Below are 18,212 nucleotides of genomic sequence, written 5' to 3'. Positions count from 1 at the left end.
AGATAAGCTTACTCAGTAATATTATATTTAATTAATGAAAGCTCATCTCTTTCGTCACCCACTTATTGAAAAATCCAATCTTTTTTTTTTTCTCATTTCACCAAACTCAAAACTTTTTTCAAAAAAAAGGAATCTTTTTTATTCCTTAAATCTAATTCCCGCCGAGAGATTGAATCAGAGAGAGAGATGGAGGAAGAGATGAAGAGGTTGAGCAAGAGCTTGGGAGGATTCTGCAACCATCTCCAAAGCAGCTGCGATGCTTTCAATCAATCTCTCACGCGCCGCCCTATCCCTCTCGGTCTGTCTGCTTCTCTCTCTCTTTCCCCTTTCTCACTAAACCCTAAAGTCACAACCTTTCTCGATTCCTTTGGTGCAGATTCGGCTTCGTCGACTTTCATCAAGAGCCTTAACCGTCGGTTATCGACAGCTGGCTCCGAGCTGAACTTCCTTGAGTCAATGTCTTTTGGAACTGTCTCCTTCGAGGAGCTTCTGGGTCATTGCAATCAGATCTATAAGAGTAACCAAGAGGAGGTTCTGAATCTCCAGGAACGTCTCGCTGACTTTGGCTACGTTGCTGGTAACTCTTATAAACTTTCTTCTTCTCTTCTCCTTCCTTTTTAGATTTTAAAGGTGAGATTTTTGGAACCTAGGAGTTGAGATTGATGAGGGTAAGGATGAAGAGTCTGAGGATGATTCGGAGTCTCCTTCATTGCAACGTTCAGTCCTGAAAAGATTAGACGAGGATGATCTGTATCCTTTTGCATGATGTTATCAACCAGACAGTAAGCAGACTTAAGTATTGATTTGTCCTCCTGATCATGTCTTGTGTTGCAATGTACTTTCCTTAATGTTTCATAGTCTAGATGATTCGCCAAATTTCAAGAGCCTTGGGCTTTCGGATGCTTGTCTTGCAACTTTAGCTTCGGAAAGTAAGGCAGCGAGGTTTGTGTCATCCGCTGTGAAGGATCCTTACACGTCTCTGGAGGAATCAGTGAAGTGAGTTTGATGCTTTTACAACATTTATGTGTTTGTTCTTACTCGTATATAACCAAGTTTTACTTTGATGTTTAGGGGCAAACCAGCTGAGAGTAGTGCTCTACCTGTTACCAAGACGTCGGAGTTTTCAAATGGTTATTTTCTAAAGACTTTACTAGTGTAATAAAATTGTTGTTAGTTTCTTGTATATGATGTTAGACTGTTGTTATATGCAGAAGATGAGAATGGGGCGGAAGAGATGGGTAGGACTTCAAGGCCAACTATAACATTGATAAAAGACGAATATGAAAGTCTTCCTTCTTTCATGAGGGCTTTAGCATCATGGGAGGTACAGAGACTTTCCCTCTTTTCTTTTCAAAAACTACAGTTCAGTCTCAAGTCTGGATATACTATATGCCTAAAAGATTGATGAAATGTTTTGTCTTTTTGTAATAATGAAACCCGCTTATAAATTCTTTTAAAATGTTATCTGTAAATATTGTTTTATGGCTGCTTATGTTGATAGGATCTGCTCAGTGCCGTGGAGAAATTCAACTTAGTCCTTTGTAGCAAGAAAGAAACAAACGGGTCTTACTACTTCCGTGCAGATGAACTGCCAACTCTAGGCCTTGGTACGTGCCGATACAACTTGAATCTCCGCATTATCTTCAGTCTATATACATAATATCTTGAGATTCAAAAACGAAAAGACGTGTTGCATTGCATAGACAATGATGATGGGTTTTGTATTTGCAGGGCATAAGGAGAAAGCGTACATATTGCTACTGACACGGATGAAGAGATTAGTTGTTGAGACAACGGAGGGTGTTGTATCCTACAGAGTTGCATAGTGCTATCATCAACACAGTTTGATATTTCATACAGGAGTTCTTTGTCTTTTAGAAAAATATTCAAATCGAAGCAGCTTTTATCTATTGACTTGTGTATCAGTAGTCAAAAACATCTTAAACCAGAAATCTCTTTTAAAATTACAAATGTTTCGGTATTCTATATAAACTCTGAAAGCCAAACCGCACTCCCGAATCCAAGCGACAGGCTTCCATATTCTTCTTTGTTCGAAAATAAAAATTGCATGAGGTGCCAATGGTCTCTCTCTCACATTCCATATACATTACACAAAGTATTAAAGCAGAGGAAAGAAAGAAAGAAATAAGGACAAATAGAAGAAAAAGAACACAAACACTATCAATGCGCAACCCAGCACCCTATTCAGACCAAATTCTCTACAACATCCTACTACGGTCGGTCATCATCCACACCTCACACTCGGTCTTTCCTCCCTCTTATTCGATGTCTGGCTTGGTCCAACGTTGCTGCCACAATGTCTTGACGACATTTGTGTTTTCTTTAGTCTTTCCGGCTAATTGTATATTTTCACCGGCTTCTCATAAGTGTGTCGGTTCTACATGGACAACGCAAACAAAAATAGTTAACACAAGAGGGACTTTAGTTACTACACCTTCTTTGGCAAAAGAATCAACTTATCAAGAAAAATGGTTACCTGGTTTGCAGAGTAAGCCCTCTTAGGACTGGTATCAGTGTGCTCCAACCCAAGGTACTGCTCAAAGGCACCGTAGACATCCCTTCTCTGTTTACCCATTTTCAAAGTCAAGTTAGATCTCTGATATTATTAGCAATCCCATAGAAAAAAAACTAGAGGAGAAGAAGTAAACACCTGAAAGCGATTGTAAACAACATCCGAGTCCTGCAAGTACTCCGGACGCCCCATTGACATAAACGCAAACTTCCACTGTACATAATGAATGAAAAAATATAAGAATTTACCAGTTCCACCATTATCATAGACATATCTATAACACCTTTGGTTCTTTATTTATGTTTGATAATTACTCAGTCGTGCATACCTTGGCAAAGTCCTCATCAGATACATGCAGCTTCTTTTGGATACGGTTCTTAATTTCTTCAAGAGTTTCACCTTCATGGATTACCAAGAAGAAGGGCTCCCCGAAGTTTTGCACTTGCTGAGGAACAAACAATCATGATACTTATAAGAAACTTTGCCACAGTTAAAAAAACAAAACAAAAGCTTGATAGCTGATTCTCACCTGATTTTGTCCAGTCTCCTTAGCAAAGTGGTACACTAGAATTAAGCGATCATTTGGACCAATATTTTTCTCTTCTTCCGGAATCTGCGATTTAGAAAGACGATTTAGAAAGATATAAGTCGGCATATCCACGGAATAACTATCCAATCTCTTAAAGTTAATATCTGACGTTGAAACCCAAATTTCATTTTAGATCACATGGAAACAAAGCTACAAGTAGACTGAAATAATCATAAATAATTGATGAACAGCAACTACTAAGACTTCCTAAAAAAAATTTGAAGGTACAACTAAAGTAAAAAAGAAGGTGCAGACTAGTAATTACCTCCTCAGCTCGCAAAGTCCAGTACTGGTCGTTTATATTCTCAATTCTTTCAGTTAATGGGAAAATCTGCAAGGCATACCAGCACCTTGAATTAATGTTCGTTGTGCTTTAGAGGGTTTTAACAATTGCATCAGGAGATATAGTTGAGAAGCCATCATTAAAGGGTCATGAAATTATTGACTACACTGTAAAATATAAGAAGCCGCCAGTTACCTTGTATATCTTGTGGTAAAACACCTCAAGTATTCTCAGTTCTGCATCTGGATGCGAAAGCTCCACCTGTATCAGGCATAACCTTAGAATAACTCGCATAACATCGAATTTGTAACTGTATGGAGAAATCATTAAAATCCAAAGCCTTAAAACGAGTTTTCCTCAGTAACAAACATGGAGATCAGCAATTTTTTGCAATCTATAATCCGGATGCCATTTCAGTGGATCTTCGTTTAAAAGAACATCTCGCAGTAATACATATACAAGCCAGAGAGCAACTTAAAGAAAGAATACACCAACTTCAGAAAGTAAACCAGCAATTTTACCTTTGTTTTAAGTTCATTGATAACATCTCCGACTGTACTTTGTTTAGGTAGTCTGATATTGTGGATTACCACCTGTATAGTGATGTTAAGAGCCATGAAAATTAATCCCTATATACAAAAGAAACGAATATGAATCACATATAACAATCTACACATACCTCTTCCTTCGTGGCATGATGGAAAGCAACTTTTAAGGTTTTAAGACCTTGCAATTCTGGAAGAGGAATGTCCAGAACTTCATAATACAAAATATCAGACGTCTGGAGAAAAGAAAAATAAATTTCAATAAGCAAACATGCAATTCTTTAGTAAGAAGGAATAATAAAGTTGGCTGAATTCACGTCGATTACCTGATTGTAGTGAACTAACATATCTGACAAATGGTCTACTCCACGGTATTTGATAGGCTGAGGCTTGGGTTGCTGAGAATAGCAATTGTGAGATGTCAACCTAAGCTTGGATGGATCGTCAAGACCAAGCTTCTCGGCCACTCTTTCCACGACATCGTCATAAGTGTGCAACTTTGACCTAGGAAATTAAAAAGTTATGATTCTCACCGAATCACCTGAAACAAATTCGTTCACAACAGAGGTACTTACAACTCCAAAACAAATTCATCTTCTTTAGGTTTTTCCAGAGCACGAAATCGGACCAGCTACAATAGCACAAACCGCAACAGTTAATGGCCAACCAAATAATGCCAGCTAGAAACAATTTATCAGAACATCAGCATACATATTGCTCAGTAAGTAAGGAATGCTGGCATACCAGCACAGTAAAAAGAATTAGTGAATATCAGCATACATTTTGCTCTGATTCGATTAACATGTAAGGAACTTGTGGTACAACTATGATAGGACGAGTAAATTTCAGAGCTGCTGCATAAAAACCACTCTACCAGACCAGCCTAAATCACTCAACACTTTATTGCCACTAGAAAGAAAGCTTGTCATTTGAGAGATATACTTAGCCTAACCCTACCAAGCTTTCCTTTACAAACCCATGCTTGGTCAAAATATACCTGTCGATTCTGGACATATTCAAGGAACGAAGGTACAGCTGGATAACGGCACTCAGTCTCCTTGTTACCAAGAGGTTTCTGAAAGCAAATGATATCTCCATCTTCGATCTGAAAGCAAGAAACCCAATGTCAAAAAAAAAAGAGACATGAGACTGATTTCTGTTGATAAGGGTGAATAATTACTTGACACAGTTTGAACGAAGTTTTCTTATCCAGGTGTTCGCACATTACACATGGCTCAAACTTGATTTCCTGTAAATAAGTCCCAAAAACCGTTAGTTCAATAACAGAAGGATGATACAAATAAGGTTAAGAGGCACCATCAGCAGCAAACCTCAAATAGTTCTATTTCTTCATCAGGAGCGAAGCCAGCCATTTCATTCAATTTTCCAGTTATATCCATAGGCTTACTGGAACTTTTCACCATCAGTCTACCAACATACCTGTTAGCACAATAAAAAAAAAATTACAAACGAAAATGAGGTAAAGTGGATAAAAAGACGAAAGGAGACAACGGTCAGAACTTTTCTGACCAGAAAGCAATATGCGAGAAAGTATAATCGTAACTAAAGCTGTGGTAGACCATTTTACATAGAAGTCAGAGCGAATAAAGAAAATGTGGAAAACAGTATTACCTTAACTCTTGCTTCTCGGGGTCATAAAGCTTAAAGAAAAGAAGAATATCTTCTTTTGATTTGTCAGGAGGAGGAACAGGACGTTCAACCTAATTTATCCAAGAATAGTAAGAAAATATTAGCTCATCTTCCCTGCTGATCAATTAGCTTCTGTTTTTCCTTCAATAATAAAGGTTTCAACAATTAACTTTGCAACCAGGAGTTCTTACCAGTAACTCTACTTCCAAAAACAGCTTAAGTTCTGCAGTGTTTGCCTTGTTAGATGCTTCTCTTATTTGTCCAACCTACAAATCCCATTTTCCATATAAAACACATTCAAACATGATGGACATAAATTTTATCAGCAAGGGACTCATAATTCTACGTTAAAAAATATAGTTTCCAGCATACAACCAGGCAATTTCATTTCAAAGCAAACAGAGAAACCTGTGCTAGGAAATTCTGAAATACTGACGAATAACAGGTTTAAGACAGCACTAGTAGAGACACTTAGAACCCACAAAATCAGATAATTACATGTAAAGACTATAACATAGTAACAAAAAGCTAGCGGATGACCAGATACTATGATAGTTGGAGTATTACTTCGATAAACTCAAATGTCCAGGTAAAAAAGAAAGAAAAACTACACGCATAAATAAAATATAGAAAGATAACACTACCGGTTGCAATTCCTCCTGAGGAGTAAGGGGGCGATTGGGACGATAGGTATGGTTTTGTCGCTTTGCCCAAATCCAGAACCTCTGTAGCTGAACAGGTACACCAAATTCTTTGGCCACTTCCTCCTATATCAGCATAAGATCGGTAGTCAAACAGGGCAAATCTTTAAATTACAGTTGCATAAAGAACTATCTAGCTAGCAGCAATGTGAAAATTCTCACAAAATCCAGATCAATTGTTTTTCTTCTTTAAGGTGGAATCAAGTTACCAGAAAGACTGCTTTCACATAAACCATTTCTTCAATATAGTAGTTTCTTTCCTTTTTGAAAAATAAAAATGAAAAATATTCCGGCTGATACCTTAAATTGTTGAAATGGCGTCTGTTTCTGAATCCGGAAACTACGAACTTTGTCATGATCAACAAGATCAAAATATATATCTTTACCAATTTGTTCCTTTAGGTCTTGATCCCTTGCAACCTTTCCATGCAAACAAATATTTTATTAGTAAAAAAAGTGCCATACCTACACTCTAAAACAGCTAAGAAACATGATCATGCCCAATTATATAGAATAACAAACCTTAATTATCGTAAAAAGGTGAGCTTGTGCCTTGTATTTTCTTTTTTCCTCCTTTTCTTCCTGTTCTTTCTTCAGCCTTATCTGTCAAAATGCAATGAACCGATCAGGTTAAACCAAGACGCACATTACTAGGAAAATGCCTGAAAATACTTTACCTTTAAATGTTCAGCAATGTCTTTCTCATCAACGTTGCAGATAATTTTATCTTTGTCACTTTCCCGGATATATACAAGCATGTATGCATTCGAGTACTTTGTGAATTTGAAAGGAGGGTTATTGAAACCAGGATTAGTTTGTGGTAGCTGAAAAGACAGCACAAAAATGTCAGAGAAGAAGAATTTGGCAATGCCCTTTTTAAATCACATAAAATGTAGCAAGAAAATACAACCTCTTCTTCACCACCATATTGCTCATCCAATGCCCTTTTCAAATCCTCTTTGGTTACTCGTTCATCATCAAATTTATACCTGAAAAGTAGAAGCTTAAATTCTTTCATGAGAAGAGACAGAAGTCTATGAGGTAGAATGCACAGACTAAATATGTTATAATAGTATCTGCATACCATTGATCAGAGAGCGTCGGCCTTATAAAAGCGTAATAGTGCCCACCATGTACTCCTCCACTATGAACTAACACACTGCAGATAAATAAGAGATAGCAGGTCAAATGAAAATGAAAACCTTTGCTACTATCATAAAATGTTAATTAACTGTGCATGTGCAGGCTAAATATAAGCAACATAAAGCATATTCCTCACGAAGACCAAGCAGATGATCAAACGAAAACTACATCGTTCAACAAAATACCATTATATAATCATCACTCCAATTTATAGCGAATCTAATTTTGAAGTGCCAGCACTTGCGGATCTACTACGAGTAGATCGAAAGATATAGGAAATACCTGTGAAGCGTGTAAAGGTTGCGGACACTCCTGTCAGCATCAGGGGATAAATACTTTCCATTCTCTCTATCAAGATCCAGTTCAAGAGGGAATTCATACCGATCATTTATCTATCAAAAAAGCTACATCAGCATTCACAAATCAGGGCACCACAAAATAAGAAAGTACGACTCATGGTCACAACCATATCTTCACTTTCTAGGCACATGCAACTTCAAATACTAACCTTCACCATGGTGTCCCTCATGAAGTCATATTCAAACCTCTTGAGCTGGAGCTGAAGAACCGGTGGAAAGTCGATGAAAAGAACGCCTTTTTTTGCATCCTGAAACAATATACATGTGGTTCCTCCAGAATAAGACTAGGAAAGGAGTAAGGACTACCCTTGTAATAATTACAGTTGGTCGGTGGTAATTAACTCGACTTGGAAGACGATACCAGTAAAAAAAGGTTCCCAAAGATCGCTTAGTTTAGGTTGTCTGTATAACTCTAGCATTATAAAGTATAAACGAACTGCTAGTACCCAAATAAGCCCGCTTCACATGACTCGACCATCCCCACCAAGTACAATGAAATAGAAAGATTGAGGATAACCAACCTGTAAACCATGTCCTTCTGCATGATATTTGTTGTCTCCTTCAAGGCGTTCAACTTCAACATATTTGTCAAAAGAAGCATAAACATCCTTGCAGCCTTTAACATCCAGCTGAAGGTCTGCCATAAGATAAGAGATAAGAACATGATAAATTGACAAAAACGTTGGTTTGGTATAATAAGACAATAAAGTGCAGTTGTATAATACTATACCATAAAATGATTCTTTCCGTGTAGATTTGTAATCGACATTTATGCACTCAATGTAATTCATATGGTGACCCTCAAATAGCTGTTGTATTGTTCCCTCCACAACAGTTCCCTGTAGAGAAAAGAAAAGGCTCGAGACAAGAAACACCATCTGAGGAGGAAATCATGGCATAACAGCAGCAAAAAAGATTACCTTCATCTTGTCCTCAAGTTTTTCGCTGAGAACTCGATTGAGTTCTTGGACATCATGTTGCATGAAAGAATCATATGTATCCCAACCAAACGACTTTGTCAGCTCTTTAGTCGCAACACTAGTGTCGTTATATTGGAGCTTGTAAAACAAACTTTGGAGAGCCAAAGGTATACTTGCTGTGGGCGCGTCGTTCTCAGTTGTCGGCATGTGGTATACAGCCTACAAGAAACATGGAAGATTCAGTTGTCTTGGTTTGGAGTTCAGAGAGAACCCGTAGGATTTATACTAGGAACAAAAGAAGAATATATCTAACCTTTCTGAAGTAAGGTATGTGGTATAGTGTCTGTAGGAGAGAATTCATGTAACAAGTTGCACCTTGGTTCTTGAGACCAACAAAACCAGTCTCTTTTTTAGAGTCGTATGACCAGTAATCAAGAACCTTACGTACAGCGACTTCAGCCTCAACGTAAACAGTATCATTCACTAAATAACCTCTACTAGGATCATAAAGTTCGCTGAGAGGCATGAATGATGTAAATCCCCAATCGCTTTCTCTTGCATTGAATTGATGTTGCGTTTCTGTACCACATATAGGAAGCATGAAGTCAATGACATTTGTATCACCAAGGGTCACTTACAGCTACATATGACAATACTAAGTTCGCCAGAAACCAGGAAAAATATTTCAGCCTAATGGAGAAGAAACAGAAAAGGGTGCACGGCATGAATACATTTTTTTCACTCTTGGCGTTCACGTAAAGCATAAGATAGCAATAACATGACTATATTAACATATGAACAAAGTGATCCCCTTCTTGTAGCCCAGCATTTCGTAAATCATAGCTTTCATGTGCATAGGCATTATATCCTCATGCATGAACTCAGGATTCAAGGTTTATATAGACATCATTACTAAAATTTACAGGTACCTTTTCTAATGGTATATCTCGTGTGGATTTGATTAACCACAGCCAGACTGAACTGAGCGTATCTGCTCCAACCGTACGGCAAAGTCGCAGCATCAGCAACATCCAAGTACATGGACAAATGGTCAACATTGTTCCCTTTCGGGAATATTAATATGCGCCTGCACAAGCAAATCCAAATGGTGTCCACCAATCAAAATGCGTATTGGACAAACGAGAAATTACAATGCAACTAAGTTTTATCCTAATTACCATTTGTAACCTCCAACGACAAATACTTCAGAATAATGCTTCCTGGTGTTCTGCCTAGAGAAGTTAGGGACAGTCCACGTGAATTTCAGAGTGGGAGGATCCTCAGCTGGCTGCTGGTTCTCCACAGTACTCACAGCAGCCTCAGTTTCCGAAACTACAAATGCATCAAACAGCATGAAAAATTTCAAAACCCTATCCGGCCCTCTAGTACTACAGAAGCTCTATCTCATCACTTCCATCACATCAAAAGATGATACGAGAAATTTTATCAGCGGATCAAATTGAATCAAACCTAAGAAAGTCTAACCTTCCATGGGCTGAGTAGTGCCGTCAACCAAATCTGAATGCGGCACAAGCATCTCCTCGTCCTCTTGCTGCTGCGAAACATGAACAAACCTCCATGAATAAGACTTCTCACTAAAAAAAGCCCCAATCTCGCCGTACGGTGATCAGAACAACAAAAATAGAAACTACAATCACTAAACTAACACACCAGTCGCACCACCTGCAACGATGATTCAATCGCTTTAAATTCAAATCAAACCCTAAGGGATCAGCTAAGCAAACAATCAGAAGCAGATTCAGAGCGGATACAGAACGAAGCCACGACGGGAAACATCAAATTAAGCAGAAACAGAGAGAGAGTGATGAATCGGAGATTACATCACCAGGAGGCGGAGTCATTATAGTCATTGGCCGGAGAAGGATTGACGGTGGGATCGAGAGACCGACGAACGGTGAAAAAATCAAAGAGACGCCAAAGTCACTCGAGAGAGAGATTATACAATCGCTCTTACTCTTTCTCTGGGCTTCGATTTCGATAATTTAAGGGGTAATATTGTCATTTCGCGAAGCTCCCTCCGTACTCAGATTTATATATTCTCCGAGGTTGGGTCCTTTCTAACGCGACAGACCAGTGAGAAAGTGACACGTAAAAGCCTTTGGACGCTGCTGCTGTCATACAAAACTCTCGACGTGGCTGCTTGGATGATTAGTCCGATTATATTTCACCTGAGGACTTCTAATTTTTGGTCCTTCAGTCTCTGTGTTGTTTTCTTTTTTTTTTTGTCATCTTGAAATTTATTGAAAGGGACTAGGCCCAACAGGCAAAGCCCAAGAACACACATACAAAAGATGGGCCAACAAACAGGCCAAACTACGAAAATACACGCAACGGGCCAAAGCCCATATAATGAAAACCGTTGAGGAAAGAGAATACACGTAGCCCACCAGGTGTCCGATCGCCCAGCGATCAATGAACACGTGTCAAGGCACAGACCATCTTCTTCCACCGGAACCAGAAGTGAGATACGGCGGAGCTCCGCCGGCGGTAAATACGAACCAGAGGAGAACCATTCAACCGAACAGCCAACTCCATAGTTCGAACCGGAGAATCAATTCTGGGGGATCTGTGAATCCAAAAGAAAACTCAAACCGCCTTCAATCGATCCAACTCATCCGACTTTCATTCAAACTGCGACATGCATCTTTGAAAAAGATCTAAGCTCGAAGATGCAAAAGCCCAAACGGATGGGGAGAAGAAACGTCAGATATTAGAACGAGAGGCAGTTGAAACAGAGGAAGACAAGGATCGCAGATCAAACGGTATCGGGAAAAAACCCGGAGGAGGCCGGCGAAGGAAATGAAACGGGATCACCCCTTCCCGGAGACAGAAGCTGGCGAAGACACCGTTGAGGAAACCGCCGCTTCCCAGAGCCAAAAGCCCGAACCATCGGGAATCAAACCGGAAGAATCCGGTGATGGAAAACAAAAACGGCCGGCGAAATCTCTTCTTCTGAAAGATATGAAGGAGAGAAGAAGAAGAAAATTCGAGAGAAAACTCTCTCTCTCTAGAGTAGAGAGAAGCCAAACGTTCCCTGTCTCTGTGTTGTTTTCTTTGTTGATAAAGGTTGATTTTTTATTTTGGGATTATTCTATAAGATTTTTCTCATTATGTGTTGTATATTCTCCATAAGTATTCTTTTATCCCACTATATAAAAGCAACTAAATTGGAGCATTTTTAAAGGTGCCACATGGACAAAAAAAATTGAGAACCAACTAATCTGCCATGTCATTCCAGACTGGACTTGAAAGACCAACTTTCGCAGCCCATTATTACTAAATTTCGGAGCTCATTTACACTATTCTCAACATTCCATTTTAACAGCTCATTATTACTTAGATACTAAAGGCCCTAACTCATTATTACTCATATACTAAAGGTCCTAAAACATAATCCCTAACCCATTAATACTAAAAACCCTAAAACATATAATTCTCTAAAAACTAAAGATCACTCATCCTCACCCTAGCCCTATCACCGACTCCATCTCATCGTGATTCTCTTCCTCTTCGTCTCATCTTCAACTTAAATATTATCATTTTTGAATGAAAACATTATTATTATTGAAATATTAATTATTTATCCAAAACTCTAATAAACAAAATATACAAGTTGTTAATGCACTCTATTGTTTGCAAAGAAGCTTTTCATATTATTTCCCTTTTTCATTTAATGCACAAATACAAATGTAGATTTTCTTTTTATCTAGAAGATGTTTTTTAATTTAACATACAAATTATGAACTGTTTGACCATGTTTATCATAAATTTGGTTATATATATATATATATATACTTTTAATCTATTCTTCATCATTTACATCTTATTAGTTTTAAACCATACAAAAAAACATATATTAATTTTATTTTAAAACTTACTTTATATTTTAAAACTTACTTTATATTTTAAAACGATTAAAGTAACAATGACCAATTATTTTTCAGCACCACCAAAAATTTGAAAAACCCTATACAACCGAAATTTTATTTCCATATATTATTTAATTTTATTTGTTAATAATATGTTTTAAAAACAAACCAAAAAAAAATTGTGATGAAGAAGGAAAGTTTTGATAGAATGACCAAAATGTTTCATTTAATAGGTAAAATGACTCTTATACTCTAGATATATAAAATTTAATTAAAATATATTAAAAAAAACATTAAAAAAATAATTAAGTAATAGTCTTATATTATATGTTTTCAAAATACATTTTTTAAATAATTCTTTTAGATGATTTTTTAATTGTAATTTTTCTCTATTTTTGTTTTTAATTTATCTTTTTGTAATTCTAGCCGAAGTTCACAACAAGTGGAGCGACAACCTCGGACCGCAACCAATTATCGCTAGAATCATTATGATGTAGCCCATCACAAATCACACAAATAAAAATGCTTTCCTAGAAACAACTTTTATTTATCTTGACATCTAGGTTTGTCTAAAAAAATACTTACTTTTAATTATTCCAACAACATTTCAAATAATTGCTTTTAACCACTCAACAGGAACAAAAAATGGAAGGGTGGATGCCTATTTCTACGTCTGACACAATGTACCAACGGTTCGAGGAAGGAAAAATTTATCACATTAGATATTTTAATCTTCTTCCCAATAACTGACAGTACATGCTTACTGTTCAACCATACATAATCAATATCAATGAGACAACAATTATAACACTGATTCAAGAAAACATTCCACCGATTCCTTCATACAATTTCCAGCCCCAACGCTATTCCCAGTTGATCAGCTTAGCCAGTGCAACCAACTTCCTCCCAGGTCAAAAAAAAAAACCCATACCTATCACACAGTCAAATAAATTCTCTATTTTTGTCGCTAAAAACAAATTATTCCCACCGATGTTTTTGACCGCATATGCCTCATCCAAAGAAGTGATTTATATAACCACAACACATATACAAAAATCATCATTGGATTGCGTTAAGCAATAAATATATAATACAATAATTTTTTGTAGATCCAAATTGGTCCGTCTAACTATATGGGACAATGAGGCGGCTAATTTCAGGGAGTTAAATCGCATATCTACCAGGAAAAACCAAATCGTAATCATCACAAGTATCATTCCAAGATTACATGAAGGTAATCAACTAAACATAAAGTTTATGTCTAACTAAATGCTTACATATATTTCACTTTTCAGAGAAACTATCACTCACAACCACACCAGAATCGCGCTTTTATTTTGACAACGACATAGATGTCATACAACGCTTTCAAAAGAGGAATAAACTGCTATCCTAAGCCTGATGGCATACCTCCACATGGGATCAAACCACAAGACGGAAACCGACACCAGTCAACTGTTTTAAAATTTACACTTCAATGCAAACAACCATATATTTTTCAAACTTACTATTGTTTAGAAAACAAAAACTGATCACCGCATCGCATTCAAACAAAAGCTCTATGATTAATTCAACAACGAACAAAACTTAACTTCCAATATCTGATATTTAAAACTACAAAAATATAAAAATTTACTTTAATAAAACATATTATCCGCGCGAAGCGCGGACCCCGGCTCTAGTCTCTATAAATTTTGTATTTTATTTTTGCCATAACCTAGTTTACTGAATAAACTAATTGGGAAAATGAGTTATGAAATAATAAAACATAAGGAAGTTTAATTTTTAACAAAAAAAAATAATTTGACTAAATTACCGAAAAGATCAACTGATTATAAATAATATTAGAACTAGTAATGTTTGTGGATTTTTAAACTTTAGACAATAAATAAAAAAATCCAACTCTTATCTCTTCTGTAAATCGTGCTTTGGCAAAATTTTGAATGGGTATCATTAAATTAGATTAGCTCATGATGTTTTTGTATATTCTCCAGTTTGCATCTGAAATAGTTTTGTATTGATTATAGATCAAACGTGTTAGATATGCATTATATATTATACACGGTGAAAACTATTAACTTGACATTAGAGCAAATGCAAGAGTTCTCAAGTGAGTATCTCACACAATTTTAATAGAGAACCCTTGCAATAGATGTGTTTTATACTTGACAATGGTTACATTTTATAAGCTGTAAATGATTTTTTGTATATTTCCCAGTGAATGGCATCACTGCCTTAGCCACAGTGAATACTTCATATGAGTTTCATAAGGGATGGTTCATCAATTGCCAAATGATACCAAAAAAATCGTAGATCGAACTCGTTGGTGGCGGCAGTGCGGCCACAATCAGTTTGCAGCCGGGAGTGATGGAAAAATTCATTGGCGCTAATGCTAGAAAACGTACTCTACTCTGCATGTAAATTTATATTTCGTAAAATAATATTTATTTAATATACAAAACTATGATATTTTTATGAAAATAGACCGACATGAATTCCTAAACATTTAAAATCAACTTGTATCAGTGTGAAAATACAGTTTTCCTTTGTCAGTGTTTAGCATAACAGAATCTAAAATGTAACTCATTCTGTATACAAAAGATTGATGTTTAATGTTGTTCACACATATTAAAAATTAAACATTTACTTTTATCTATTATTTTTTCATTTTTACTTTTAATGAATTAAAATCTTATTTGATTTTCAATAATATTCAACCACTTACATTTTAATTCATGTTCTAATTTTAAAGCAAAATGTAGTAACTAAAGATAGAACATTAATCTTTTGTATACGGAAGGAGTATTATGTAATTAAACTTGTGCATAAAATTCTTGAAGAATTTGTAATTATACTTTTATGAAAGATTTGAAGCATATAACTAATACATTTACTTTAAAAAAAAATTAATCCATTTACTGAAAGCTGATTACTGATTAATTTGCTTTGGACAACAAAAAGAGGGTGTTTGATTTGACAATATACTTTGGGAGCTGATTTCATAGATTTCTATTGAGATTTTTTTTTCTGTAATCATTTGCTACCAATGACCTTGTATATCACTCATTCATTGAAATGAAACTAAAAGGCTGAAACATGGAAGAGAGATTCAGATTTGAAATAGTTGATCCAAACTTTATACAAGTATTAGACTTTAATGATAAACAATGTGTAATTGGCAGTTTTCTTGTTACATGCATCATTCTAAACAACAATACCTTACATCTAATGAAAAGTTACACATCTTTTTCTTTTATAAATAACGATATATACACTAAAACTAAGTATTTATTGTCTTATTCATGTATAATGCCGTAATTTTTGTATTTTCTATTTTGATGTTTGGTTATGATTTAGAGTTACAAATTTCACAAAATAAATCCGATTATGAAAAAAAAGTAATAAGCAGCCTAATAGAAATATTTTTTAGTAATAAATTATCTCAACAAATATGCAAAACACTGTACTTATAACAAAAATCTTTTAAAAAATTTTTTTATGATCGATCGCTAGGCTAGACATATAATTTTACTTACCTACCAATTTTGATTAGTGTCTTGTTAGTTATTTGTCATTATTAGTTTTTAATACTTGGATTCTATGTAAATTGTACATATGTAGTACATATCGGTTACACAATTATAGAAGTGAGTAAGAAACCTGGTGACATTATTCTTGCCGAGAATTCTTCTCTCACAAAGGATATTTGAGATTGTGAACGGGAATTCAACAAGTCCAAGCATGTGCATTTAGTTCTCTACATGAGAGACCACTCACAAGTTCTGTTTTCATGTTCCCTTCATACAAATCCGTCAGGAAAGATGTGATACAATATACCTTCTTATTTTGTGGTTTGTTTTGATTCTTTTGCTGATATTTATTAACTTTGTAGTTGATTTTTGAGCCCACTGCAGATGAGAAACTAGCCTTTGAAAAGGATAATGAATGTAAATTAGATCTTCATATGATGTTTTTAACAGGTTTATACTGTTATATTTTACTTTTTTTTTTTACTTTCTTGTAGAAATATTTACTATTGTGTTCATTTCATTCTAGGTGACAGAGTTGATAGGAAAGGGAAACACTATCTGGAATTCCAGGATAGCCTATGTGATATTAAAAATGGAGATAGAGATTTTCTCAGGTTTGCTTTTGAACCTAACACAGTTGCTGAGTGTGTACTCTTCAAGGTACTTGATCAATTATTCTTTTTACTGCTTAGATTTCATTCCTCATATATAAAGAAATTGGAAAGAAATGTGGACCACTGCGTCGAGAAAAAAGTGTGAGAAAAAAACTATCATTTACTATACGATATCAAATTTCATGTAACGTTGTTAAATATGAATATATGGAAAAATATTAGGCAAGGACCATGCACTGGAGCCACATACGCTGAAAAGCAAATACATATTTGTCCTGAATATTATTAAATACGCATATTAACTTTTGTTATAGCATCTTCGAAAAAAAATTATATTTTAAAATTTGCAAAATCCTATATTTATAGTTTCAAAATGAGTTTTTCTAAAAATAAAATTTCAAATTTAACTTCAAATTATTCATAATTTACATTATAATCCTTATATTTATCATAATTAATATAAATTAATAATTTTTTTATAAACAACTAGCACATATATAAAAATATTACATTAATATTAATCAATAAAATCTTACACAAATATAAAAATATAAATATAAAATTAAATATTAAAGTACAAGCAAAATACCATATTATTCTATAAAATTATTTTTGTAATCCTCCATCTTTAGTTACACAAAATTTATTTGGACAATAGTTTAGAGGTTTTGGAGAAAATTTACTAGACTATTAGTGTTGTTATAATATTTAAATTTGTGTAATAATAATGTGTATCTTTTAAAAAAGTTTTTTTTTTAATTTCTTTTGTAATATTCTTGTTGTCTAATTCTAATTTTAAAATATTATAAATCTTATTTTAAAATTTTTATTTAATTTGATGTGTAACATTTGAATTGATAAAAGTAAATGTGAAATATTTATGACATACAAAGTTTTAAAGATTAGAACTATAAATGAAAAAATATTTAAAAATAATAAATGTGATGTATAATTAATTATAATAACCAAAATGTAAATAAAAGATAAAAATTTGAAATTTGCAATTTTGAATAGTGTAACTTCAAATATGAAATTTCACTATTTAAAACTCTAAATTTAAAAAAAAATTAAAAAATTGGAAAACAAATATTTTAAATTATAATTTTTTTTTCGGAGATGCTCTTACCTGGGAGCCACAATATATAAAATATCGACCCTTTTTTTGGTTAAAGCTTCAGTAGTATAGTTAGTAAAACTTTGTTATTTTACTAACATAAAGTGAGAGGTTCGAATAGCCTATACTATAATCTTTAGCCAAGGAAGAGAAGACCAAATCCCAAGAAGAAAACAAAGACTAAACTAAGGGAGCAGTAAAACCCGAGAAGAGACGCATTCCCTTCTAGCCAACAGACCAGAAAACCCAAACGTGCGACGACCTTGAAAAAACAAAGAAAACGAAAGGAGGATCCTAACTCACTATGAACCAAAGAAAGGAGACAACACATAAGCTCAAGA

The 18,212-nt window shown here is 34.9% G+C and overlaps 2 protein-coding genes across 3 annotated transcripts; one reads left to right on the top strand and one right to left on the bottom strand.

Annotated features, from left to right (window-relative positions):
* The first annotated feature begins 89 nt into the window (after positions 1–89).
* Positions 90–2,161, top strand: LOC106419306. Its single transcript, XM_022693694.2, has 8 exons — positions 90–298; positions 377–577; positions 651–750; positions 859–996; positions 1,072–1,130; positions 1,212–1,324; positions 1,502–1,607; positions 1,732–2,161. Exons 1-8 carry the CDS (start codon positions 187–189, stop codon positions 1,824–1,826), a joined length of 924 nt encoding a protein of 307 aa, XP_022549415.2. The 5' UTR covers positions 90–186; the 3' UTR covers positions 1,827–2,161.
* LOC106419299 (ubiquitin C-terminal hydrolase 12-like) lies at positions 1,927–10,919 on the bottom strand. Of its 2 annotated transcripts, none has more exons than XM_013860061.3 (32): positions 10,565–10,919; positions 10,209–10,275; positions 9,902–10,055; positions 9,653–9,810; positions 9,037–9,302; positions 8,724–8,942; positions 8,534–8,642; positions 8,325–8,440; positions 7,953–8,051; positions 7,727–7,836; positions 7,386–7,460; positions 7,212–7,290; positions 6,979–7,125; positions 6,824–6,904; positions 6,602–6,721; positions 6,245–6,367; positions 5,792–5,866; positions 5,583–5,671; positions 5,282–5,390; positions 5,131–5,199; positions 4,948–5,055; positions 4,526–4,581; positions 4,277–4,454; positions 4,085–4,186; positions 3,927–3,998; positions 3,601–3,666; positions 3,388–3,453; positions 3,063–3,146; positions 2,862–2,978; positions 2,672–2,746; positions 2,498–2,584; positions 1,927–2,398 (listed from the first exon to the last, which is right to left on the bottom strand). In XM_013860061.3, exons 1-32 carry the CDS (start codon positions 10,592–10,594, stop codon positions 2,357–2,359), a joined length of 3,348 nt encoding a protein of 1,115 aa, XP_013715515.1. In that variant the 5' UTR covers positions 10,595–10,919; the 3' UTR covers positions 1,927–2,356. The 2 variants fall into 2 exon arrangements, with proteins under 2 accessions (XP_013715515.1, XP_013715514.1); XM_013860060.3 differs by having other exon boundaries at positions 10,209–10,278; positions 10,565–10,751.
* Positions 10,920–18,212: the final 7,293 nt, after the last annotated feature.

The sequence above is a fragment of the Brassica napus genome, chromosome A10, assembly GCF_020379485.1.
Source record: "Brassica napus cultivar Da-Ae chromosome A10, Da-Ae, whole genome shotgun sequence".
In the NCBI taxonomy this organism is placed as follows: Eukaryota; Viridiplantae; Streptophyta; class Magnoliopsida; order Brassicales; family Brassicaceae; genus Brassica; species Brassica napus.
The sequence above is the reverse complement of the archived record's forward strand: the minus strand, read 5'-3'. Positions and strand labels throughout refer to the sequence as shown.